This window comes from Rana temporaria, chromosome 1, assembly GCF_905171775.1.
Source record: "Rana temporaria chromosome 1, aRanTem1.1, whole genome shotgun sequence".
NCBI classification, from domain to species: domain Eukaryota; kingdom Metazoa; phylum Chordata; class Amphibia; order Anura; family Ranidae; genus Rana; species Rana temporaria.
In genome coordinates this window covers 588,603,223-588,625,414 of record NC_053489.1, presented here as the reverse complement: position 1 = coordinate 588,625,414, position 22,192 = coordinate 588,603,223, and the positions used below count along the sequence as shown (strand labels likewise).

The window sequence follows — 22,192 nt, the reverse complement described above, 5'->3', positions numbered from 1 at the left end:
CTGAGCATGCTTGGATTTTTAACCGATGGACTTGCCCACAGACGATCGTTTTTTTCTATCGTTTTTTTAACCATCAGATAATTTTAAAACGGGTTCTACGTTTTTTTTCACCGATGGGGAAAAAAAAACGATGGGGCCCACACACGATCGGTTCGTCCGATGAAATGGTCCATCGGACCGTTTTTATCCGACGAACCGATCGTGTGTACGCGGCATAAGAGTCTGCAAAAGAAACCTCTTATATCAATTACATATCATAAATCACCATAGTGAATAAACAAAACAAAAAAAAAATCTTCATTTGAACTATATAAATACATAAACATTGTGTCCTCAGTGAGTATAGGAAAGGTTGCTCTCCACCCACATGCAGACACACAGTGCATTCACCAGACATAATTGACCCCTATTACAGGGAGTCATATGGGAAAATCCAAGATGTTGTACATGAAGTCACAGGAATTAATCCAGACTGCTGCTGTCATCCATTCAATATTTATATAAATGGCGTATTCAAAGCTCCAGTTTTGCCATATAGAGAGGGAGAGGAAAAAAACGCTCTCATGGTGCAGTAATGCAAATAATTTATTAAAAAATAAGCGCTTTCATCAAAAAAGACAAGGATCAGCAAATATTGTATAGGAATCGCTGGTTTGCACTCCACCTGCGTTCCAGCTGACCGGTAACGACGTATCTCAAACACGACCCAGCGCTGTTTCGTTAGCCTACATCTAACGCCATCTGTCGACGCGTCGGGTCGTGTTCCATCTACATTATTTCCAGTGAGCTGTAAAAAAAAAAAAGTTAATAATTTTCTTCCACTTCACAATTATGTGCCACATTGTGTTGGTCTATCACATAAAATCCCCCCAAAAAACATTAATGTTTTTGGTTGTTGCATGACAAAATGTGGAGAATTTAAAGAGTTATGAATACTTTTTCAAGGCACTGTACGTGCAGACCCATTCAGCACTATGGGTTTGTAGTATACATACAGCGGAGCGTGTGACCATAAGTAAAGTCACTGCTTGCTCTACGTTGGTAGTAGTGAGGTGCATCAGTGGAGGATAGGGAGCATGCACAGGACAAAAAGCAGCCTAAAAACAGTAAGACTTTTTAAACAAAAAAAAAAAACAGAGCTGTGTTCTTTTTAGAATGATTGCTGTCATTTTAGGCCCAATAAATATATTCGAGCATGGGTCTCCAAACTATGGCCCTCCAGTTGTTCAGGAACTACAATTCCCATGATGCCTAGTCATGTCTTTGAAGGTCAGAGTTTTACAATGCCTCATGGGATGTGTAGTTCTGCAACAGCTGGGCCGTAGTTTGGAGATCCCTGTATTGGTGCATCAAAATACAGCACTCTATGTAGTTCTGAATTAACATGGAAACACAAAATTGGTCTTTCAATGCAAGTGGGGCGAAGATGGGGTATACGAGAGAGGGAGAACGTTTTGGTTCATTATCTGGGGTGGGGGTAACATTTTTATAGAATGCTAGGAAGGGGCAGTATGGAGTTTTGAAAATACAAAGAGGAAATCTCTGGTTTAAAGGTGCTTTTCAGGCGCACCTGAAAAACGCCTTTAATACCTCCCCAGTGTGTTGAGGCCGCCATTGTCCATTCACAAGATGCATGCTAGTTCCAGGGCAGTGTAGCAATATGCGTCAAATGAGGGGTTGGATGGGATTTGGATGCTGGAATGTATTTTTATACTATTATGTGTCTTTTTAGTTTGTCACTGTTTGTGCCTCTCCACCTACATACATTGACTTATTTTCCAACAAAATAGTGCTGCTGTCTTAATTCTCAAGAGCCTGCTCTTGCTTTGTGTGCAGTGAAAGGTCTCTTGATGTAGTTTTGGGTGCATGCCTATGTCGCTAGAAACTGATGTAGGGCAGCCTGCTGATCCCTTCTCCCTGCAGCTTCTGCTGCAAGAAATGTATATGCCTATTGATGACATCACAGAGAGAAGTATTTCCTACTACAGGAGGCAAAAGAATGGTAAATCATGCTGCAACATACGCTAGAGAGGGAGATGGAGGTTTGGGGGTAAATGGTGGGTCATGCCTAAAGGTCATCTTTAGATTTCTTTGTTAATAAAAAGATTGCCATTGTAATAAAGTAATCAAAATACATTTTATTTTTCTTGCTGCAGAAGAAGCCTTTAGCATCGTCAAACTGCGCTGTGAAAATGAAGGAGAAGCAACTCTTGGAACTGTTTCCTAACATAGAGCAAAACCTGCTTATGGACATTTTTAAAGAAAACAAGTAAGAGTTTTTTTTTTTTCCCCCTTGAATGTAAACTATTAAATCCTTATGACATTAAGCTTAAGTACACTGGTTTCTGTGCAGCTAATTTGCAGTGCATTTAAGAGCTTGATCGCACACCCGCTTATGCGTGTTAGGAGGACAAGTCGGTGCATCGTGCGCATAAGTCACATTTCAAGTTCTGTTCACATTGCAAAGTGGTTATTGTTTGTTGCAATCCACTGCGCCAAAAAGTGAGGGATATTCCCATGGTGGTCTATTGCCTGGGAAGGTGCCTGTTTCTTGGTGTGGCAAGTCCAGGACTTTGCCCCTTTCCATCAACATTTTTAAACGGAGGGTCATTCGCCTATCCCTGTTGTATTGGTCCAACCAGCTGCAAGGGCGACCAACCTTCAGTTCAGTTGGACAATGCCACAGCTTACGTAAACCATCAAGGCTGCACCAAATACCACGTGGCCCTTCGAGAAGCAGACATAATTATGGTTTGAGCCAAAACTAATGTTAAACCTTGTCTGCAGTTCACATTCCTGGGTAGACAATGCAAGAGAATGGTGTTCTGGGACATCTGTCACCACTGCGGGATGTAGGTCTGTGTGCTTCCTGCTTCAACAAGCTGTACAGGTTTGTGACGAGGATCGGAGATCCAAAGGCCTTTGCAGTGGACACACACACACACGGAATCAGTTCTGGCTAATACATTCCTTTTTGCCCCTGCTATGGATTCTCCCTCGACTGCTTCACAGAATTGAGACAAAGGGCATTAAGGTGATCTTTGTAGCACCAAATAGGTCCACAAGGACTTGGCGTTCTGACATCCTGTGACTCCTTGGAGACACTCTGTGAGCACTTACAGACCGACCAGAGCTGCTGTCTCAAGAACAGGTCTAGCATTCTGCTTCATGGTTGCAGGTTTTAACAGCTTGGCTTTAACAACCAAATCCTAAAAAATTACGGTCTATGACTCTGACTGGGGCAGAGGTTCACCTTCCAGCAGGACAACGACCCTAAACATACAGCCAGAGCTACAATGGAATGGTTTAGATCAGGGATATGCAATTAGCGGACCTCCAGATGTTGCAAAACTACAATTCCCATCATGCCTCTGCCTCTGGGTGTCATGCTTATGGCTGTCAGAGTCTTGCTATGCCTCATGGGACTTGTAGTTCTGCAACAGCTGGAGGTCCGCTAATTAAATATCCCTGGTTTAGATCAAAGCATAGTGTTAGAAAAGCCCAGTCAAACTCAAGACCTATAGTGCCTTGCAAAAGTATTCACCGCCCTTGGCTTTTTACCTATTTTGTTACATTACAGTCTTTAGTTCAATGTTTTTTTTAATCTGAATTATATGTGATGGATCAGAACACAATAGTCTAAGTTGGTGAAGTAAAATTAGAAAGGGGGCCCTAAAAAGTATTGACTTTAGTGGGGTGAATAGTTATGCACATTGACTTTTTCTGTTATTTTGTCCTATTTGTTGTTTGCTTCACACACACAAAAAAAAAAAATCTTTAAAGTTGTGGGCATGTTCTGTAAATTAAATGATGCAAATCCTCATACAATACATGTTAATTCCAGGTTGTGAGGCAACAAAACACGAAAAATGGCAAGGGGGGGTGAATACTTTTGAAAGGCACTGTAAATCCATTTAAGAATCTGTAGCAAGACTTGAAAATTGATGTTCATAGACGCTCTCCATCCAATATGACAGAGTTTGAACTATTTGCAAAGCTGAATGGGCAAAAATGTCTCTCTAGATGTGCAAAGCTGGTAGAGACATCCCCAAAAAGACTTGCAGCTGTAATTACAGTGAAAGGTGTTCTACAAAGTATTGACTCGGGAGGTCTGAATACAAATGCACCACACACTTTTACAAATGAATACCTGAAAATCATTTATCATTTTTCCTTCTACTTCACAATTCTGTGCCGCTTTGTGCTGGTCTATCACATAAAATCCCAATAAAATACATTTATGTTTTTGGTTGTAACGTTACAAAATGTAGAAAAATTCAAGGGGTATGAATACTTTTTCAAGGTACTGTATATGTGGAAAACCTGTGACCTCTGAGCTAAGCAGCTAACAGAGACCAATCCAAAAGGTCATAGAGAGTCTTTGGCCTCCCTCTCACTGTACCAATCAGAGTCCCTATACAGTCCACAGGGCTGTGGATTGAATCACAAGATGATATGTATCAATATATTTACCACTCTTTGGGAAGGACAATCATTTTCTGGAAAGGATTACCGCTTCATATTGCTGTTTCAGTTGAGGTTTAAGAGCGAGTCTGTATAAGGAATCTGGTACAGTGAGAGGGAGGCCAAGGAGGTAATCCAAAATGATCACTATTCCATTTGGATACCTCCTCTTGACCACTGTTACCCAGCAACGCTCCCCCACTTTACAGCCACCTTCTACCGTAATACAAGCATCCACTTGTCACCAGTTCTTCAATGCAGTTCAGGAGAACTATTGTTTCAATCTGAATTTTATTGAATTTTAGTAGTATCTACATAGACATACATTACTACTATAATCATAGCAGTCAAGCATACATGTACATAATACATATTTTCTTATCTGTAACATATAATACCCATAGGCACATAGAAAAAAAAAAGGAAGGAGGAACAAAAAAAAAAAAAAAAAAAGGGGGTGGGGGGGAAATAAAATTAAACAGTAATAATAATCTCCCCACCATGGCTACTCGTCTGTAAGGTTCCCTTTAACCCAGGTTGGGAATTCATCTGATTTCCGAAAGTCAGACCATGCAGACCAAGTATGAGAAAACTGCTCTTCCCTTCCCGTTTCCCGGGCCAATAGACTTTCCAAGTCTCTAGAACGTTCCAATTCCTTCACCCACTCCCCTAGGGAAGGCACTACCCCTGTCTTCCAATATCGAGGAATAACTACTCTAGCTGCTGAAATAAAGTATCCAATCACGTCCTCTCTTGCCTTTTTTAAAGGACCTGGGGTCATATTTAGAAGGGCCACTCTGGGTGATGCGCAAATTACTGTATCCTCCAATTTTCCATATAGATCAAAAATTTGTTTCCAAAACCTTCTTACCGGCGGGCAATCCCACCAGACATGTAACATGCTACCTTTTGCCTCGTGACAACGCCAACAAATGTCCGGTATATTTTGATTGATTTGATGCATTATAGAAGGGCACCTGTACCATCTACTCACCAACTTATATGCCTTTTCTTGTGATCTTGTATCTATTGAAGTTTTGTGAGTCAAAATAAAGCTTTTTTGCCAGTCTGCTAAAGCTATATTCTCTTGGAGTTCTTTCTCCCACTTCCGCGTGAACGGGGGGAGATCTGGATGGATTGAAAGCAAAAGGATAGAGTAAATTATAGAAATTGAGTGTGATATTGGTTCTTCTTGCAGTAGCAAGGATTCAAATGCAGTCGGTTCAGCATAGAAATCTAGTTTCGATGGGATTGATCGTATATAGCAAAAGGCTTGATGTCTCTGCAGCCACTGCGCAGAGTTCTGAGGGGTCTTAGTCGATGGAAAATCTACCACTAGTAGTGAATCTGTCTGGAGGACTTGAGCAATTCTTCTATGGTCTTGTTTATACCAGGGCCCAAACGTGATTGAGTGTAGGGCTGGTAAAAAATCCGGCGTTCCAAAAAAGGGGGTCATAGGGCTCAATTGTTTTGATATTTTATATATGGGTATCAGTCTGTCCCATATATACAGTGTTTGCCTAGTAAGGTCTACTGGTATTGAAAGGCCTTTTCGAAGAATAGGCGAGGTCCATGGAAGGGCGCATAAATCTATAGGATTCATATGTCCTTCCAATTGAACCCATTGCTTCGAGGTGAAGTGGTGAAACCAGTCCGTAATACGTGCTAATATAGTCGCTTTATGGTAAATCGAAACATCTGGTACCCCCACTCCACCTCTGTTTTTTGGTAGAGATAGTGTCCCGAAACTAATTCTTGACTGGACTGAATTCCAGATAAACTTAGAAAATAGTCGGTGAATTTTACGAAAAAACACTGCCGGAAGGTGGATTGGAATTGTTTGAAACAAGTATAGAAGACGAGGGAGTATATCCATCTTAAGGGTATTAATTCTACCAAACCACGAAAGACGTTTGAGTGTATATGATGTCAGGGTCGTTTGGATTTTATTGAGCATCGGGAGAAAATTTAGAGAGTATAGTTGTGCTGGTGACGCTGAAATACTAATCCCTAAGTATCGAATCGACTCCGTACACGTCTTAAAAGGAAAGTTCTTCGATATTCGCTTCATTTTTCCTTGCGGGACAGATATATTAAGAAGTTCTGATTTGTTGCAATTAACTTTAAAATTGCTAACTTCACTAAATCTCTGGAATTCTGAAAGTATAGATGGAATAGAGGTATGGGGGTTTGTTACAAATAGTAATAAATCATCTGCAAATAGGGCCAATTTTTCATGTAGGGGACCTACCTGAATGCCCGTTATGTCTTCATTTTGTCGCAGTGCATTTGCAAGGTGTTCCATTATTATAACATACAATAATGGAGAAAGAGGACATCCCTGACGTGTTCCATTAGAGATATGGAAAGCTGGGGACAACGATCCATTCACCCTAACTCTAGCCGAGGGCGATTGATAAAGAGACATAATCCTTGCCATCATACAGGGACCCATGCCAATCTGTAGAAGAGAGGCTCGTAAAAACTTCCAACTGACCCGGTCAAACGCCTTTTCGGCATCAACTGTTAACAGACATAGAGGAATCTCTTGAGCGCGGGCATAGTCCGTCAGCAGGAGAGTTTTAAGCGTATTGTCTCTTGCCTCTCGACCACTGACAAAACCAACCTGATCTAAATGGATTAGTTGAGGCAATAGTGGTTGTAGACGGCCTGCTAAAATTTTTGAGAATATTTTAACATCTATCCCAATTAGAGATATAGGTCTGAAATTTGCGCACAGCGACAGATCTTTATCTGGTTTCGGGATAAGTGAAATATGTGCTTCCAGCGTTTGTTTCGGAAAAGTAGATCCGTTCGCTATAGAATTAAATACCCTGGTTAGAAAGGGGGTAATAAGAGAACAAAAATGTTTATAGAATTTTGGCGTAAAGCCATCGGGGCCTGGGCTTTTACCTCCCGGGGTATTGACAATAGCTTTGGTAACCTCTTCTTCAGTAATTACGTTTTCCAGTTCTTCTACTATATTTTCCGCCAAAGTAGGTATCGGAGTATCTACTATATAGGATGTTACTTTATCCTCTTCATTATCAAATGAGCTTGAAAATTGGTTTGGGGGTATATTGTATAAAGACTGGTAGAAGTCACTAAATGTTTTCCTAATTAAAGAAGGTGAGGAAATTATTTCACCATTTGAACCCTGGAGCTTTGAGATAAAAGTAGGAGTCTGGTGTGGTTTTAAAGAACTAGCCAACGACTTTCCACACTTATCGCTAAATTTATATTGGTATAACGCCATCTTACTTGAATATGTGCGGGCAGAAGACTCATATAGTTTACACAGACAAGTCCGCGCTGAAGCAACCTCTAGTAGAGTTTCTGTCGTGTTTAATCTCTTATGTTCTGTTTCTAAGGTTCTAAGCTTTTGAAACGCCTTTGTAATCTCTGTTGTCCGCTTCTTTTTCATTCGGGCGCCTAGTTGAATAAAAGTCCCTCTCAAAACTGCTTTCATAGCTTCCCATTGGGTGGGAAGTGTCGTGGAATCTGTGACATGGTCTGACAGAAAATTTGAGATAGTTTCCGCTATATGATTAGAGCACTCTGTATTCTCTAGTAATGCATCATTTAAACGCCATGTCCATTCTCTCGGTGGAACCGAGGGGATAATGAGTTCCAAAAATAGTGGTGCATGATCTGACCAGACCATTGTACCAATATCACATATTGGTGACCAATCCAAACAGATATGGTCCACAAAAAAATAGTCGATTCGACTATAAGATTGATGGACCATTGAAAAGTATGTATAGTCTCTTGATTTAGGATGTAGTATCCTCCAAACATCTATCAAATGATAATCATAGAGAGTACGCTTCAATGTCTTCAACCTAGATACCGAAACCGCCTTTCTTAATGAGGTGGTATCAATTTGTGGGTCCATTGGGAGATTAAAATCTCCCCCCAGAATAAGTCTCCCCTCCATGAAGCCAGACAATATTTCCAAATATCTCATTGCTGTTTGGCTTTGATTAGTGTTCGGCAGGTATATGTTTGCCACTGTAAATTTAATTCCCCACAGGAAAAACTTAACAAAAACGTACCTTCCCTGAGGGTCTACCAAATTGTCAATTAATTCAATAGGCAAGGTTTTATGGAACGCGATAGAGACTCCTTTAGTCTTCTGTTCTGGATTAGTACTATGGAACCACCGGTTAAAATGTACACTAGGGCAGGTGGGGAAAAGATCAGTCTGGAAATGGGTTTCTTGAAGAAAAAGCAGATTAACTTTATGTTTATGCATTTGATATATAATTTGCCCTCTCTTAGAAGCTATGTTTAGACCTTTAACATTGTAAGAGCATATCTTTAGCACCGGTTGAGACACCATTATAGTAGCCATGGTGGAGAGAGAGGGGAAAAAAAAGAACAAAAAAAAAGAAAAAAAATTTTAAGGGGGGGCAGAGAGAAAAAAAAAGTCAGGAGAACTATTGATATCATCTCATAGCTATCATCTCCCTTTTTAGAAAAACCGTTTTACCTTGATTCAACATTTGGGTCACTTTTCATAGGTTGTTTAGATCTGGGGAGTTCATCCCAGCTGTATTGCAGCATTGTCTGTGCTTCTACAGCTTGGGTGGATTTGCACCACCTGTCCAGAGATGGTAGTTTTTGTTTTTATAGCTTTTGATGCTAATGTATGTATGATGTTTTTTTAATGTCTTTTTCTTCCCTTTTTATATCAATAAATCTTTTTTTGCTAATCATGTTTGTATGAAGTAACATTGATATGTGCTACCATAGGGTTGGTTGAGATAAACCACTTGGCCTTCAGGAGAAAGATCAAAACCCATCTCTTCTGAGGGCCCAGGGAATGGATACCAAGCGCCCAGAGGCGATTCAGTTCGCATGTGTTGCGCTATATAAGTTTCTCACTCACTCATAACACAGGTTTTTCTTTTTTTAGGTTTGCTGCTATTTGGGGCACCCTGGTTTAAAAACACTGATTTACACTATTTTAAATATATTTTAAAGGGAAATGTTCCTGAAAATTCTGGAGGTAGCCATTACTGACCTCCAAAAATGTGCTTGACTTTCTAGGGTTTATTTGGGATTGGCCAGTATTTAGCATATTTCCTGAAGGTGTTTTTAAATGCATAAAAAAATAAAATAAAAAAAAATTAAAAAGTAACTGACAAACACTGCTTTATATCCATTCTGCAGTTATTCTTTAGAGACGACAGAAGAGTTCATCAGCTCAGCACTAGAAGCTGATCCTGTGCAGAATGTTGTGGCTCAAGGGTTTAAACAGGAGCTGCCCTCATCAACTGACAGAATGAAGGAAAAGGTACTTTCACTTCATTAGAGTATAAAAAAATTGAGTCCAGCATGTTCTCTGGGAACATATTCTCATTGTTGTATATTTATTAAAGGAATAAAAACTTTGCCTTGCAAATTTTCACATTTGCAAAGTACTGTGCGCTTAGTTTATGGAATAAGGTGAAGCTGTGTTATCCAATCATGTGCTAGCAAAATCCTGTTTTTGTTGGGTTTGTTTACTTGTTTTTGTTGGGGTGTTTTTAAAGCCCCTTCCACACGGGGTGGGCTCCGTTGGAGTCTGCCTGCTCAGCAGGGTCCCTGTCTGCTGATCCCGGCTGAGCAGGCAGATGGCTAGTCCGTGTCCGATCCGCATATGTAGAGTGGACACGGACGCGGCCCGTTTTCCTTCATAGGTGGTTGGATGTAAACAGGCCACCTGTCCATTTACACCTGACTGCCATCCAAACCACCAGACAGATGCCGCTCCATAGAGGAGACTGGAGGGTCTGAGCGAGTCCACCTGAAAAACTGACAGTGGGAAAGCGGCCTAACTGCCCTTGATTGGACAAAGGAAGCACAGCTTCATTCCCTAGTGAAGTTGAAAAACAACTAGCATCTGTTGACCTAAATGGATTCTGAGCTTTTTGTAGTTTTGGAGGAAACTGTATTTACACCCTAGCAGGAATTTTCCTGTTTTGAAAATAATATAAAAAAAAATTAAAATATATTGTGGTATATCAGAACTTGTACAGGGTTTCTTTTAGAAAGCCAGACTTGACATGAAAAGTACGTAACTGAAAATGTCATACCACAGATCAAGTCAATGGTTACTTATGTTTAATTTGACCCATTTATCTAATGTCATTAAAAAAAAAAATAGCCCTAAAATGTCATCATGCGCACATATAACATACCACAAAGTTGTTGCAATCATATATGCAAAATAAGGGGGAAATAATAAAAATTGGCTTTAGCAGTGAGAAAATAAATGAGAGATATATATATATATATATATATATATATATATATATATATATAATTACACACACAGTGGGTACGGAAAGTATTCAGACCCCCTTAAGTTTTTCACTCTTAGTTATATTGTTAATTTTTTTTCCATTAATGTACACACAGCACCCCATATTGACAGGAAAAAACACAGAATTGTTGAAATTTTTACAGATTTATAAAAAAAATAAACGGAAATATCACATGGTCCTAAGTATTCAGATCCTTTGCTCAGTATTTAGTAGAAGCGCCCATTTGATCTAATACAGCCATGAGTATTTTTGGGAAAGATGCAACAAGTTTTTTGCACCTGGATTTGGGGATCCGCTGCCATTCCTCCTTGCAGATCCTCTCCAGTTCTGTCAGGTTGGATGGTAAACGTTGGTGGACAGCCATTTTTAGGTCTCTCCAGGGAGGCTCAATTGGGTTTAAGTCAAGGCTCTGGCTGGGCCATTTAAGAACAGTCACGGAGTTGTTGTGAAGCCACTCCTTTGTTATTTTAGCTGTGTGCTTATGGTCATTGTCTTGTTGGAGGGTAAAGCTTCGGCCCAGTCTGAGGTCCTGAGCACTCTGGAGAAGGTTTTCATCCCGGATATCCCTGTACTTGGCCGCATTAATCTTTCCCTCAATTGCAACCAGTCGTCCTGTCCCTGCAGCTGAGAAACACCCCCACAGCATGATGCTGCCACCACAATGCTTCACTGTTGGGACTGTAATGGACAGGTGATGAGCAGTGCATGGTTTTCTAATCTCCACACATACTGCTTAGAATTAGGGCCAAAAAGTTCTATCTTGGTCTCATCAGACTAGAAAATCTTATTTCTCACCATCTTGGAGTCCTTCAGGTGTTTTTTTTTAGCAAACTCCATGCAGGCTTTCATGTGTCTTGCACTGAGGAGAGGCTTCCGTCGGGCCACTCTGCCATAAAGCCCCGACTGGTGGAGGGCTGCAGTGATGGTTGACTTTCTACAACTTTCTCCCATCTCCCGACTGCATATCTGGAGCTCAGCCACAGTGATCTTTGGGTTCCTCTTTACCTCTCTCACCAAGGCTCTTCTCCCCGGATAGCTCAGGTTGGCCGAACGGCCAGCACTAGGAAGGGTTCTGGTATTCCCAAATGTCTTCCATTTAAGGATTATGGAGGCCACTTTGCTCTTAGGATCCTTAAGTGCAGCAGAAATGTTTCTGTAACCTTGGCCAGATCTGTGCCTTGCCACAATTCTGTCTCTGAGCTCTTCAGGCAGTTCCTTTTGACCTCATGATTCTCATTTGCTCTGACATGCACTGTGAGCTGTAAGGTCTTGTATAGACAGGTGTGTGGCTTTTCTAATCAAGTTCAATCAGTATAATCAAACACAGCTGGACTCAAATGAAGGTGTAGAACCATCTCAGGCTGGGTTCACACTACTACACTACGTTCATCCTACTTTACTCTGCTACATTGGTCCTACATTTATCCTACATTGGTCCTACATCCATCCTACTTTCATGAACAGGATACTACTTTGGTCCAACTTCAATGATATTCAATGGGTTGAAGTAGGATCAATGTAGGACCAAAAGTAGTACAGGGAGCATTTTCAAAGTCGGACCGATATGTGTAGGACCAGTGAAGACAGCTCTCATAGGGAAACATTGATTTTCACACGTCATGCTACATGAGGCTCCCAATGTAGGACCGTTTGTCGGACAAGTGTGAACCCAGCCTCAAGGATGATCAGAAGAAATGGACAGCACCTGAGTTAAATATATGAGTGTCACAGCAAAGGGTCTGAATACTTGGGACCATGTGATATTTCACTTTTCCTTGTTTAATAAATCTGCAAAAATTTCAAAAGCCATTTATTATCAATCAACTGTATTTACTCTTTTAAAATCATAATGGCAACAGAAACTGCCCAAATGACCCTGATAAAAAGTTTACATACCCCAGTTCTTAATACCGTCTATTGCCCCCTTTAGCATCAATGACAGCTTGAAGTCATTTGTGGATGAGGCCCTTTATCTTCTCAGATAGTAAAGCTGCCCATTCCTCTTGGCAAAAAGCCTCCAGTTCCTGCAAATTCTTGGCCTGTCTTGCATGAACTGCATGTTTTGAGATCTCCCCAGAGTGGATCAATGATATTGAGGTCAGGAGACTGAGATGGCCACTCCAGAACCTTCGCTTTAGTCTGCTGTAGCCAATGATGGGTTGACTTGGCCTTGTGTTTTGGATCATTGTCATGTTGGAAAGTCCAAGTACGTCCCATGCGCAGCTTTCTGGCTGATGAATGCATATGTTCCTCCAGTATATTTTGAAGACCTACTGCATTCATCTTGACATCAAATTTGACCAAATTTTCTGTGCCTTTTTTGTAGCTCACACATCCCCAAAACATCAGCGATCCACCTCTGTGTTTCACAGTAGGAATGGTGTACCTTTCACCATAGGCCTTGTTGACTCCTCTCCAAATGTAGCGTTTATGGTTGTGGCCAAAAAGCAAAATTTTGGTCTCATCACTCCAAATGACTTTGTGCCAGAAGGTTTGAGGCTTGTCTTTGTGCTCTTTGGTGTATTGTAAGTGGGATACTTTGTGGAATTTGTGTAGGAATGGCTTTCTTCTGGGGACTTGACCATGCAGCCCATCTTTCTTCAAGTGCCTCCTTATTGTGCATCTTGGAACAGCCACACCACATGTATTTCACCTGAAGTTATTTGTGTGTTTTTTTTTTTCTTTTCATCCCGAACAATTTTCCTGGCAGTTGTGGCTGAAATTGTAATCGGTCTACCTGACCGTGGTTTGGTTTTAACAGAACCCCTCATTTTCCACTTGATTAGTTTGAGCACTGCTGATTGGAATTCTCAATTCCTTGGATATCTTTTTGTATCCCTTTTCTCTTTTATACAGTTCAACTACCTTTTCCCGCAGATCCTTTGACAATTCTTTTGCTTTCCCCATGACTCAGAATCCAGAAACCTCAGTGCAGCACTGGATGAAAGATACAAGGGTCTGTCAGGAGTCCAGAAACCCATTGACTTTTTATACACACACACTAATTACAAGCAAATAGATCACATGTGAGGATGGTTAACTTTTATTAGCCATTCAAACCCATTTGTGTCAACTTGTGTGCATGTTATCAGGCCAAAATCACCAGGGTATATAAACTTTTGATCAGGGTCATTTGGGTAGTTTCGGTTGCCATTACGATTTAAAAAGGTTCTAAGGTTTTATACCTTAATGCATTCTGTGCCCCCCCAAACACTTACCCGAGTCCTCTGTCGATCCAGCGCTGTGCCTGGCTGCCACTTTTCCTGCTCTCATAGGCTACACTAATATCATCAGGAGTGTGTCTATAGATGCAGTTAGCCCGGCTCAGGAGCACTCCTGCATGTGTGTCCCCATAGCACACAACTTGCTATTGGGGACGCTCTGTGCAATACATTGCACTGAGCAGGTAAGTATAGCATATTTTTTATTTTAATAAACAAAAAGGTTACAGTCACTTTAAAGTGTCAGTTCACCTTTACAGAAAATCTGTAAGATGACCCGACACTGGACCCACTCCTCATCCCCCCAGTCTCGCTGTACCAGTGTCCCATGATTTCCCACCATCAGGCACCAGGGCGCTTCACTGGTCTGGGGATTTGAAATCCTCCTTGTTCTTCCTTAAAATCCCATTGACAGAGTTTTGTCTCTGTAGTTGGAATAATGGCATGTTTCTTATGTTGTGGTCTTGTATAACAATTAGTGTGTTTTTTTGGGGGGGTTTTGCGTGTGCATATTTTGTAACTTTATTATTTGTTATAATTACGATATTGACTTGTTTACCTATATTTTAAAGAGAGCAAAAGCAGATAAAGAGGATCTCGGTGATCGCTATTTCCAGGATTTGGAATGCCCAGAATATGATGACTTCAGGGCAGAGGCCCTTCTGTATCATCGGAAGCAGCAGGAAAGCTACAGGAAAGCAGCGGAAGCTCACACCCGGGGAATGAAACAAGTGGCAGCCTTTTATGCACAACAGGTTCGTTTTGGTAAAGATAAAGATTGTTTTGGGCTACACACAGATCTCCTGGATTCATGTAAATATAAAAATTCAGGTGACAGTAGGTGGTGCTCTACAGCCTGCCTCTCTCCAAGGTAGCCCATAAATGAGTGTTGTGTTTTGTTTTGTTTTGTTTGTTTTTTTCGTTCAACCAATAGGTGGATGGGGAAATCCTCCCCGATGAGCTATGCTATCCTTCCCCGCTATCTGAGTACATTGATCAGTGTTTGAGGCCATAGCCTGCAGCACTGATCAAGTGGGGAAAATCGAACAGGGCAATTGTACAGAATTATAAACATAGAGTGGCCATTTGGACTTTCTTACTACCTGCATAACACGATTTTAATTTTTTTTTTTTACAAACGTAGTTTTGTATATCTTTTCTTTTTTTACTTTAATTTCAAAGATTGTATAATTTAATTTGACCTGCTTTTAAAGTATAAATGTTTACTACCTATTCTCTTCTAGGGCTATTTGTATGGGCAGAAGATGAAAGAGGAGAATAACAGAGCAGCTGTGCAGATTTTTGAACAGGCTAATGAGTACCTCCTGCCAGAAAATATATTGGATTTACATGGACTTCATGTAGATGAGGCTATGAAACACTTCCGCAGCGTCCTGCAAGCGAAGACAGAAGGTAGTATACTGTTCATTCCCGATTTTGTACCTGTATTCCAATACTGTGTGCCAGCAGACTAAGGCTAGGTTCACACATGTCCAGTGCGAATGTCCCCTCAGTATTCACTGCGAATTTTCAAAGCAGCTGCTCAGATGCAAATTTTTGGAGCCGGCTGCCACTGGCGTCTGTTATTAAGGAGCGGGCCGGGAACAACGGAAGACTCATCAGCTGTCGGCATCATTGCTGGGAATAAAAAAATGTGAAAAAAATGGCGGGTCTGTTATAGTTTTTAAGAAGATCCCCACACTAAAATGTAAAAAAAAGGGGCCTCCCCCAAAATTGACCATGCATGCTGGGTCAGCGACCTCACACGGAGGCGGTGTGGGTTAGCTATTTAAGAAATGTCAGACAGTGGAGCAGACAGACCGCAGGAGACTTTGGCACAAGCAGAGTCAGCCCCCCCTTCCTTTCCTGGCCTGTCAGGCTGCCTGCTCGGAAAAGGGCCTGGTATGGAATTTGGGGGGGACCCCCACACTTTTTTGTTTTTTTGGAAACATTCGTGTTCAAAACTGAACCGCACCGCTCACTAAGCACACAGGACTCTCTTTAAATTTTTCAGCAAATTTAGCAATGCCACTGCGCCACATTTACGTTAACCGGCTCCATAGAAGTTTTAATACACATTTCACACTAATCGGGTGTGTTTCAAAATGCATCCAATTCGCATATATGTAAATAGAGCCTAAGTGACAGTTTATATGCTTATAGCTCATACTTAAAGTAGATAGAGTGGAGATGGATTAGAACACCTGTCAGGTTTATATTGCTGTCTTTCCCTTTTTTAGGGAGAGTCACGCTCTATATGTCCTGTTTACTGTTATCACTAAAAGTAAAGAAAAATCCAAATTTTTCGGTAGCCCCCTAATAGAGGGGAAATCTTTGAGTTCTGGTAACCTGGGGGTCCCCCAAAGGATTCCTTTAATTTGCTGGGATTGCCTCTCACTTCCTGTTTTGGCTATGGGACAGGAAGTGAAGAGAAATCACCCCAATGCAACACAGCAAAAAAAATCTGCCGGGTTATAACCCTCCATGACTCTTTTCAAAATAAAAATGACTTTAGTTCTACTTTAATCCCTTCATGCCTAAGGGGAAAACAAATGTTAATGCCTAAGCACAATTTTGAAATTTTGACATGTGTTGGTGAAACTTTACATATCATCAAACCTACTCTGCGCATCCAGGTGGATTATACCTTGTTTTTTTTTTTTTTTTCAGGACAAATTACAAACAATAATAATATTATTATTATTATTATTATTATTTTTTTTGCTCATTGAATCTCCATGTTTATTCTGCTAGAAAGGGCAGACTTGTGTTTATTTTCCCTGTTTTTAAATAGGTGGCACTGTGTTTATATGTATTAGTATGTAGGTGTAGAGACCACATTCCTTGCACATTTTCGAACCAATATGTGTTTATTTTATGTAATTGGGATGTGTTGGCAGTGCAGCACTGTTTTTATTGTGTGTTTTTCTCTGTTTTGATGTGGGAACACATTCTTGTGCTTACAGCAGCTCTTCTCAGGTTTTAATATTTTGCATGTTTACTGCATTAGAGGTCTTTTTTTGATACTGAAAAAAAAAACTAAGCTTAGTTTCATAGGGCCAAATTCTCAAAAGAGATACGCAGACTTAACTCAAGTTTTCTAAATTTACACGGCGCGTATCTTTGCGCACGCTCTTCAAAACGAGTTAAGCCCAGATTTCCGTATTTTCAGCCGTACCTAAATTAGTTACACCTGCGCATCCCCGGGCGCAAATTACGCTAGTCTTGCCGCTGTTTTTGATAGGCAAAGATGCAAATGAGGGAGTTAGGGCGATTCTCAAAATTAAGTGTGTGCGCCGTATTTTCCGCCCTGTGCGCACCTGTTAGTTTCCCTGACTAAATTTCCACATTATAAAACCAGCCCTAATTTTACACATGCCATGGAAGGGTTTGCTGTAGGTAGTGACTAGAGCTATAGTTGAGAAGGATCTGTCTTTAAAAATGCCAGGGGCATCTATGATTCTGACGGCACTTGCCGCCTTACAGGCACAAAGGAGGAGGAGGGCACAGAGGAGGAGGATGAGGGCACAGGCGAGAGTTTATCGGCCACGGCGTGATCTTTTCCAAATGCCAGATTATGAGGTGTATGGCAACTACAGGTTTGATAGGGAAGCCATCCTGGAGATCACCCAACTACTTCAGGAGGATCTTATCACCCCAACCAGACGCTCCCATGCCCTGACACCTCTACATAAAGTGATGGCAACCCTCCATTTTTTATCCAGTGGCTCATTCCAGCGTGCATCTGGAGGTCTGGCTGGGATGGTGCAGTCGACAATGAGCCGATGTGTCCATCAGGTGATCCCTGCCATACTGCGGCGCATGACCAATCAATTTGTGAAGCCCACCCAGGAGGAGCAGCATTGCTGGCTTCCCAAGGACCATCGGGGCGATAGACTGCACCCATGTGGCACTACAGCCCCCCCATGAAACTGAACACCTGTTCAGAAACAGGAAAGGCTGGCATTCGATCAACGTCCAGATGATTGTAGATGCCCATGGCCTCATCTGGCACGTTTGTGCCAAGTTTCCAGGGTCGTGCCACGACAGTTACATTCTACGGCAGACCAAGATCAACCAAGACTTGGAGCAGAATGTGTATGGAGACAGCTGGCTGATTGGTGAGTGACATTGGTGTCAGGTATGCCCCCCCCATGATGCAGACATCACAAGGGGCACATGCATGACTAATATCCTCCTGTCTTTTCCCTTACAGGTGACTCTGGATATGCGTTGGGACCCCACCTGATGATCCCCTTTAGGAACCCCCAAACACCCGGAGAACGGAAATTCAACGAGGTGCACATCCAGACCCGGGCAATAGTAGAGCGGACATTTGGCCTTCTCAAGTCCAGATTCAGATGCCTTGACAAGACTGGGGGTACACTCTTGTATTCCCCAGACCTTGTCTGTCAAATTATTGGGGCATGTTGCATCCTCCATAATTCTGCTCTGAGAAGGGGCCTGCATGTTGAGTTATGTCCTGACCTAACCCCCCACCCAGGCAACCCCCCCCCCCCCAAACCCCTCTACCCGGTCTGCTGAGGGCCAGGCAATAAGGAGACAACTGGCTGAAGGCATCTTTGCCCAGTAAATGGACCCTAATTATCTATATTTTTTTGCTTTGCCAAGAAAAAATCACAGAGATTATGTGACCTTTAAACATTTTCTTTGCACATAAAATGCACATTACTTATATGACAATGAGAATGTCTTTTTTTGGTACAAAACGCACATTAATTATCTCACAATGAGAATGCATGAATGCACGTCACTGTGGTCCCTAGCACAGACACATCACATGCACATCGAATTGGATTAGATCCAAGTACCCCCCCCCCCCCCTTTGGTACTTGGGAGCAGTAACGCCCCGCCACGGCTCCAATTATGTCACTGTGCATTCATACACCATTCAGGAACCTAGGATGACTTCTCCCTGGTCCTGGGGATCCCTAATCCACCAAAACTGAGGGTGACACCCTTATGTTTTCAGGAATGCCACCCCCCCACATTCACACATCATTCACACATCATTCACACACATAAACCAAATCATAAGTACAGTTAAAAAAAAAAAAAAAATCAAAAGTACCCCTGCAACTTAATGATGTTGCCGAGTGTTCCTTCTGGGCTGCCCACGGGCACGGGGACGGCCACGCCCGACTGGGGGATCTCCACGGGGGGGGGGTCTGTGCAGGGGAGGGAGTATTTTCATGGGGGGGGTCTGTGCAGGGGAGGGAGTATTTTCATGGGGGGGGGTCTGTGCAGGGGAGGGAGTATTTTCATGGGGGGGGGGGTCTGTGCAGGGGAAGAAGGAGCCTCCCCTGGTGTCTGTCCTCCTGCTGGCCTTCCCTCCAAGGCCATGGCTATCCTTGTCAGACAGGAAGTAATGTCAGCCGTATTAGCCTGGCCAGCCCGGGTATTGGCCTGCACAGCCTCGGTGAGGGCAGTCACCTCCTGGGCCACGCCTGTTGTTGCGTTTTTCAGGTCCCACAAACACGTGATGACCCCCACTGAGTTGGTGGCCACGTCACCCAGTGACTCCCTCATTAAACCCAGGCTGTGCTCCACCTTGCTCATCGATTTTTTTTTAGTTCAGCCAGACTGCGGGTCTGCCAGGCATTGTCCCTCAACAGACTGACCGGCAGACGCACAAACCTCCCCTGGTTTCCGGGGTCGGCCTCCTACTTGCCCCTGAGGCTTGTGGCCTTGGAGGAGGGGTTGGAGTGACCCATGGGTGCTGCTGCATGTTGGAGGAGGGTTGGGAGGGGCCACCCATGATGGTGGCCTGACTGCTGTGCGCCTCTGGGGTTCCCTCAGGGGATGACTCAAAGGTCATATCTTGGCCCATCAGGATTTGCTGGCCAATCTCAATATTGTCATCTTCCTCCCCCTCATCCTCCTCCCACTCAACATCCAAATTAGGGGAGTTGTGGGCACTCCCCTCCCATGGCGAATCCTGCCCTTCTTGGGACTCTGCATCAGCCTGTCTTGGGGGTGGTGCAGCAGCCTGCACTGATGGGCCAGCAACCTCCTGACCTGATGGGGCTGCCACCTCCTGACCTGATGGGGCTGCCACCTCCTGACCTGATGGGGCTGCCACCTCCTGACCTGATGGGGCTGCCACCTCCTGACCTGATGGGGCTGCCACCTCCTGGGCTGATGGGGCTGCCACCTCCTGGGCTGATGGGGCTGCCACCTCCTGGGCTGATGACCCAGCAACCTCCTGGGCTGATGGGGCTGCAACCTCCTGGCCATCTGGGGAGGACACAAAACAATCACAGGTTGGTGGATCCACACACTTGGCACATCTTCCCTTCCCCCACCCACACATGCTAATCACCAGATAGAAATTAAAACAAATTACCTGTCCTCATAAGAGGATCAGAGTCAAAGCCAGGCTGGCCCACCACCTGCTGTGGGTGGAAACACTGGGCCACTGCCCATTCCTCCTCACTCATCCTGACTGGGCAGGGTCCCCCTCCTCCAGTGCCCCTGGTATGGGCATGCAGCGTTGCCAGCTTGTTCCGGGACACGCTCCTCAAATCATTGATTTTTTTTTAACTCCAGCGATGGTCCTGGTCTCCCCCCCCCCCCCCGCCGCATTGATCCGATCAGTGATATTTTTAAGGATCTCCTTCCTCCTGGCCGGGGTGGTGTTGTGGCTCTCAGGGCCATGGAGAAATCGCCCATATTTTATGACGCCCTGAGCAAGTATATGCTTCTCTGCCACTGTAAAATTTAGCTTCCTGCGCTTGGGGGCCATGACAGACAACACCCAGCAACAGGGAACTCACCCAAAAAACAATCAATACACACACACAACAAAGAAAAGAAAAACAAGCAAAAAAAATTAAAAAAACAGACAGCTACTATAAATTCAAAAACAAACAGGCAAAAAAGGGAAACAAAAAACAATTACACACTAAAAAGAAACACTTATCAAAAACAAACAGGCAAACAATCAAAACAAATAACAAATTATCAACAACAAACACCAACTAGACTCTCCAACTCCTCAACAACTTATCTCGCAAACAAATCTTACCAACAATCACTGACAAACGTTCAAAGCAGAAGCAACTTGCTTTAGGAAGGGAACACAGGGAAATACTTTTGCAATAGAAGTGTGTTTGACTGGGGCTATTTAGACACAGGGCGATCCTCAAACTAAGTACGCTTGGCCTTTTACCTATCTCACTGATTGCGATGAGCAAAGTTCTGCACATGCGCAGTGAGGTCCAGATTCGTGCGCGCATGCGCAGTACGGCCGGCCCTTCATTTGCATGGGGTCACGGCTCATTACAATGAAGCACGCCCACTTCATTCCCACTTGCCATAACCACGCCTTACGCATTGGAACTTAGGTTAAGGATGGCGCAATTTTGTGCGCAAATGCGCTGTGGATACGGCACTTACGACACCAACTTAGGGCGCCGTAACTTAAATGACATACTAAATTTGCACAGCTTTTTGAGAATTTGGCCCATAGTTTTCAAACATTGTGTCATCTTAAATAAATGTAGCACACCCAATATAGAAGCCGCAAGTGAACTGGGATCCCCCACCCACCTATATACAGCTATATACACATACTCCTCACTGCCTCCAGCACACTTGCTTGCAGAACTTCAGACTCAGCTGGGATACTTTTTTAGTGAATCTTTCAAAGCACTCAGCCAGATCAAAGCAAAGACCCTTTAAAGGCAAGGACCCCGAGCCCTTTTGGTTGTGTAACAAAGTACAGTGTCCAGCTTATATCCAGCTTGCACCCCTGTGGCTACTGATCCCAGCACCACCTCTTTAGGCACTGCCTGACCACCTGGCTGCAGCTGGCCCTCCTGGCTAACTTCTCCCAGACTGCTCACTCAACAGCCCACCCAGCTGACTCCTCAGGAGATCTCCTGGACGTACTGACTCTCTCTTGCTGTCTTCTCCTTGACCTGGGCCTCCAGGAAGGATTCTGCCATGTGTTTTAGAGGGACCCTCCAGCTCCCAAGCTCCAGACCTGAGGTCACCCCCCCCCCCCAGGACTAGGGGGGCACTCTTAAGGGCCACCGACAGCCTCCTCAGCACTTCCTCTCCATCTTCCACCTGACTGCCCCTGCTGGCCTGACTCAAGAGTATTTAAGAGGTGCCAGCCCACTTTGCTGGGGATTGGCTGGGCCCCTCTTCAATACTCCAAGCAGCTCT

General features: G+C 43.3%; 1 protein-coding gene across 2 annotated transcripts in view; it reads left to right on the top strand.

The window, feature by feature from the left end:
* Positions 1-22,192, top strand: part of N4BP2 (NEDD4 binding protein 2) — a 129,667-nt gene that overhangs the window by 97,426 nt on the left and 10,049 nt on the right. For both annotated transcript variants that reach the window (XM_040335079.1, XM_040335078.1), the window contains 4 exons: positions 2,157-2,269; positions 9,643-9,766; positions 14,572-14,754; positions 15,244-15,412. In XM_040335079.1, the coding sequence (XP_040191013.1) occupies positions 2,157-2,269; positions 9,643-9,766; positions 14,572-14,754; positions 15,244-15,412 (589 nt within the window). The remainder of the gene's footprint in view (positions 1-2,156; positions 2,270-9,642; positions 9,767-14,571; positions 14,755-15,243; positions 15,413-22,192) is intronic.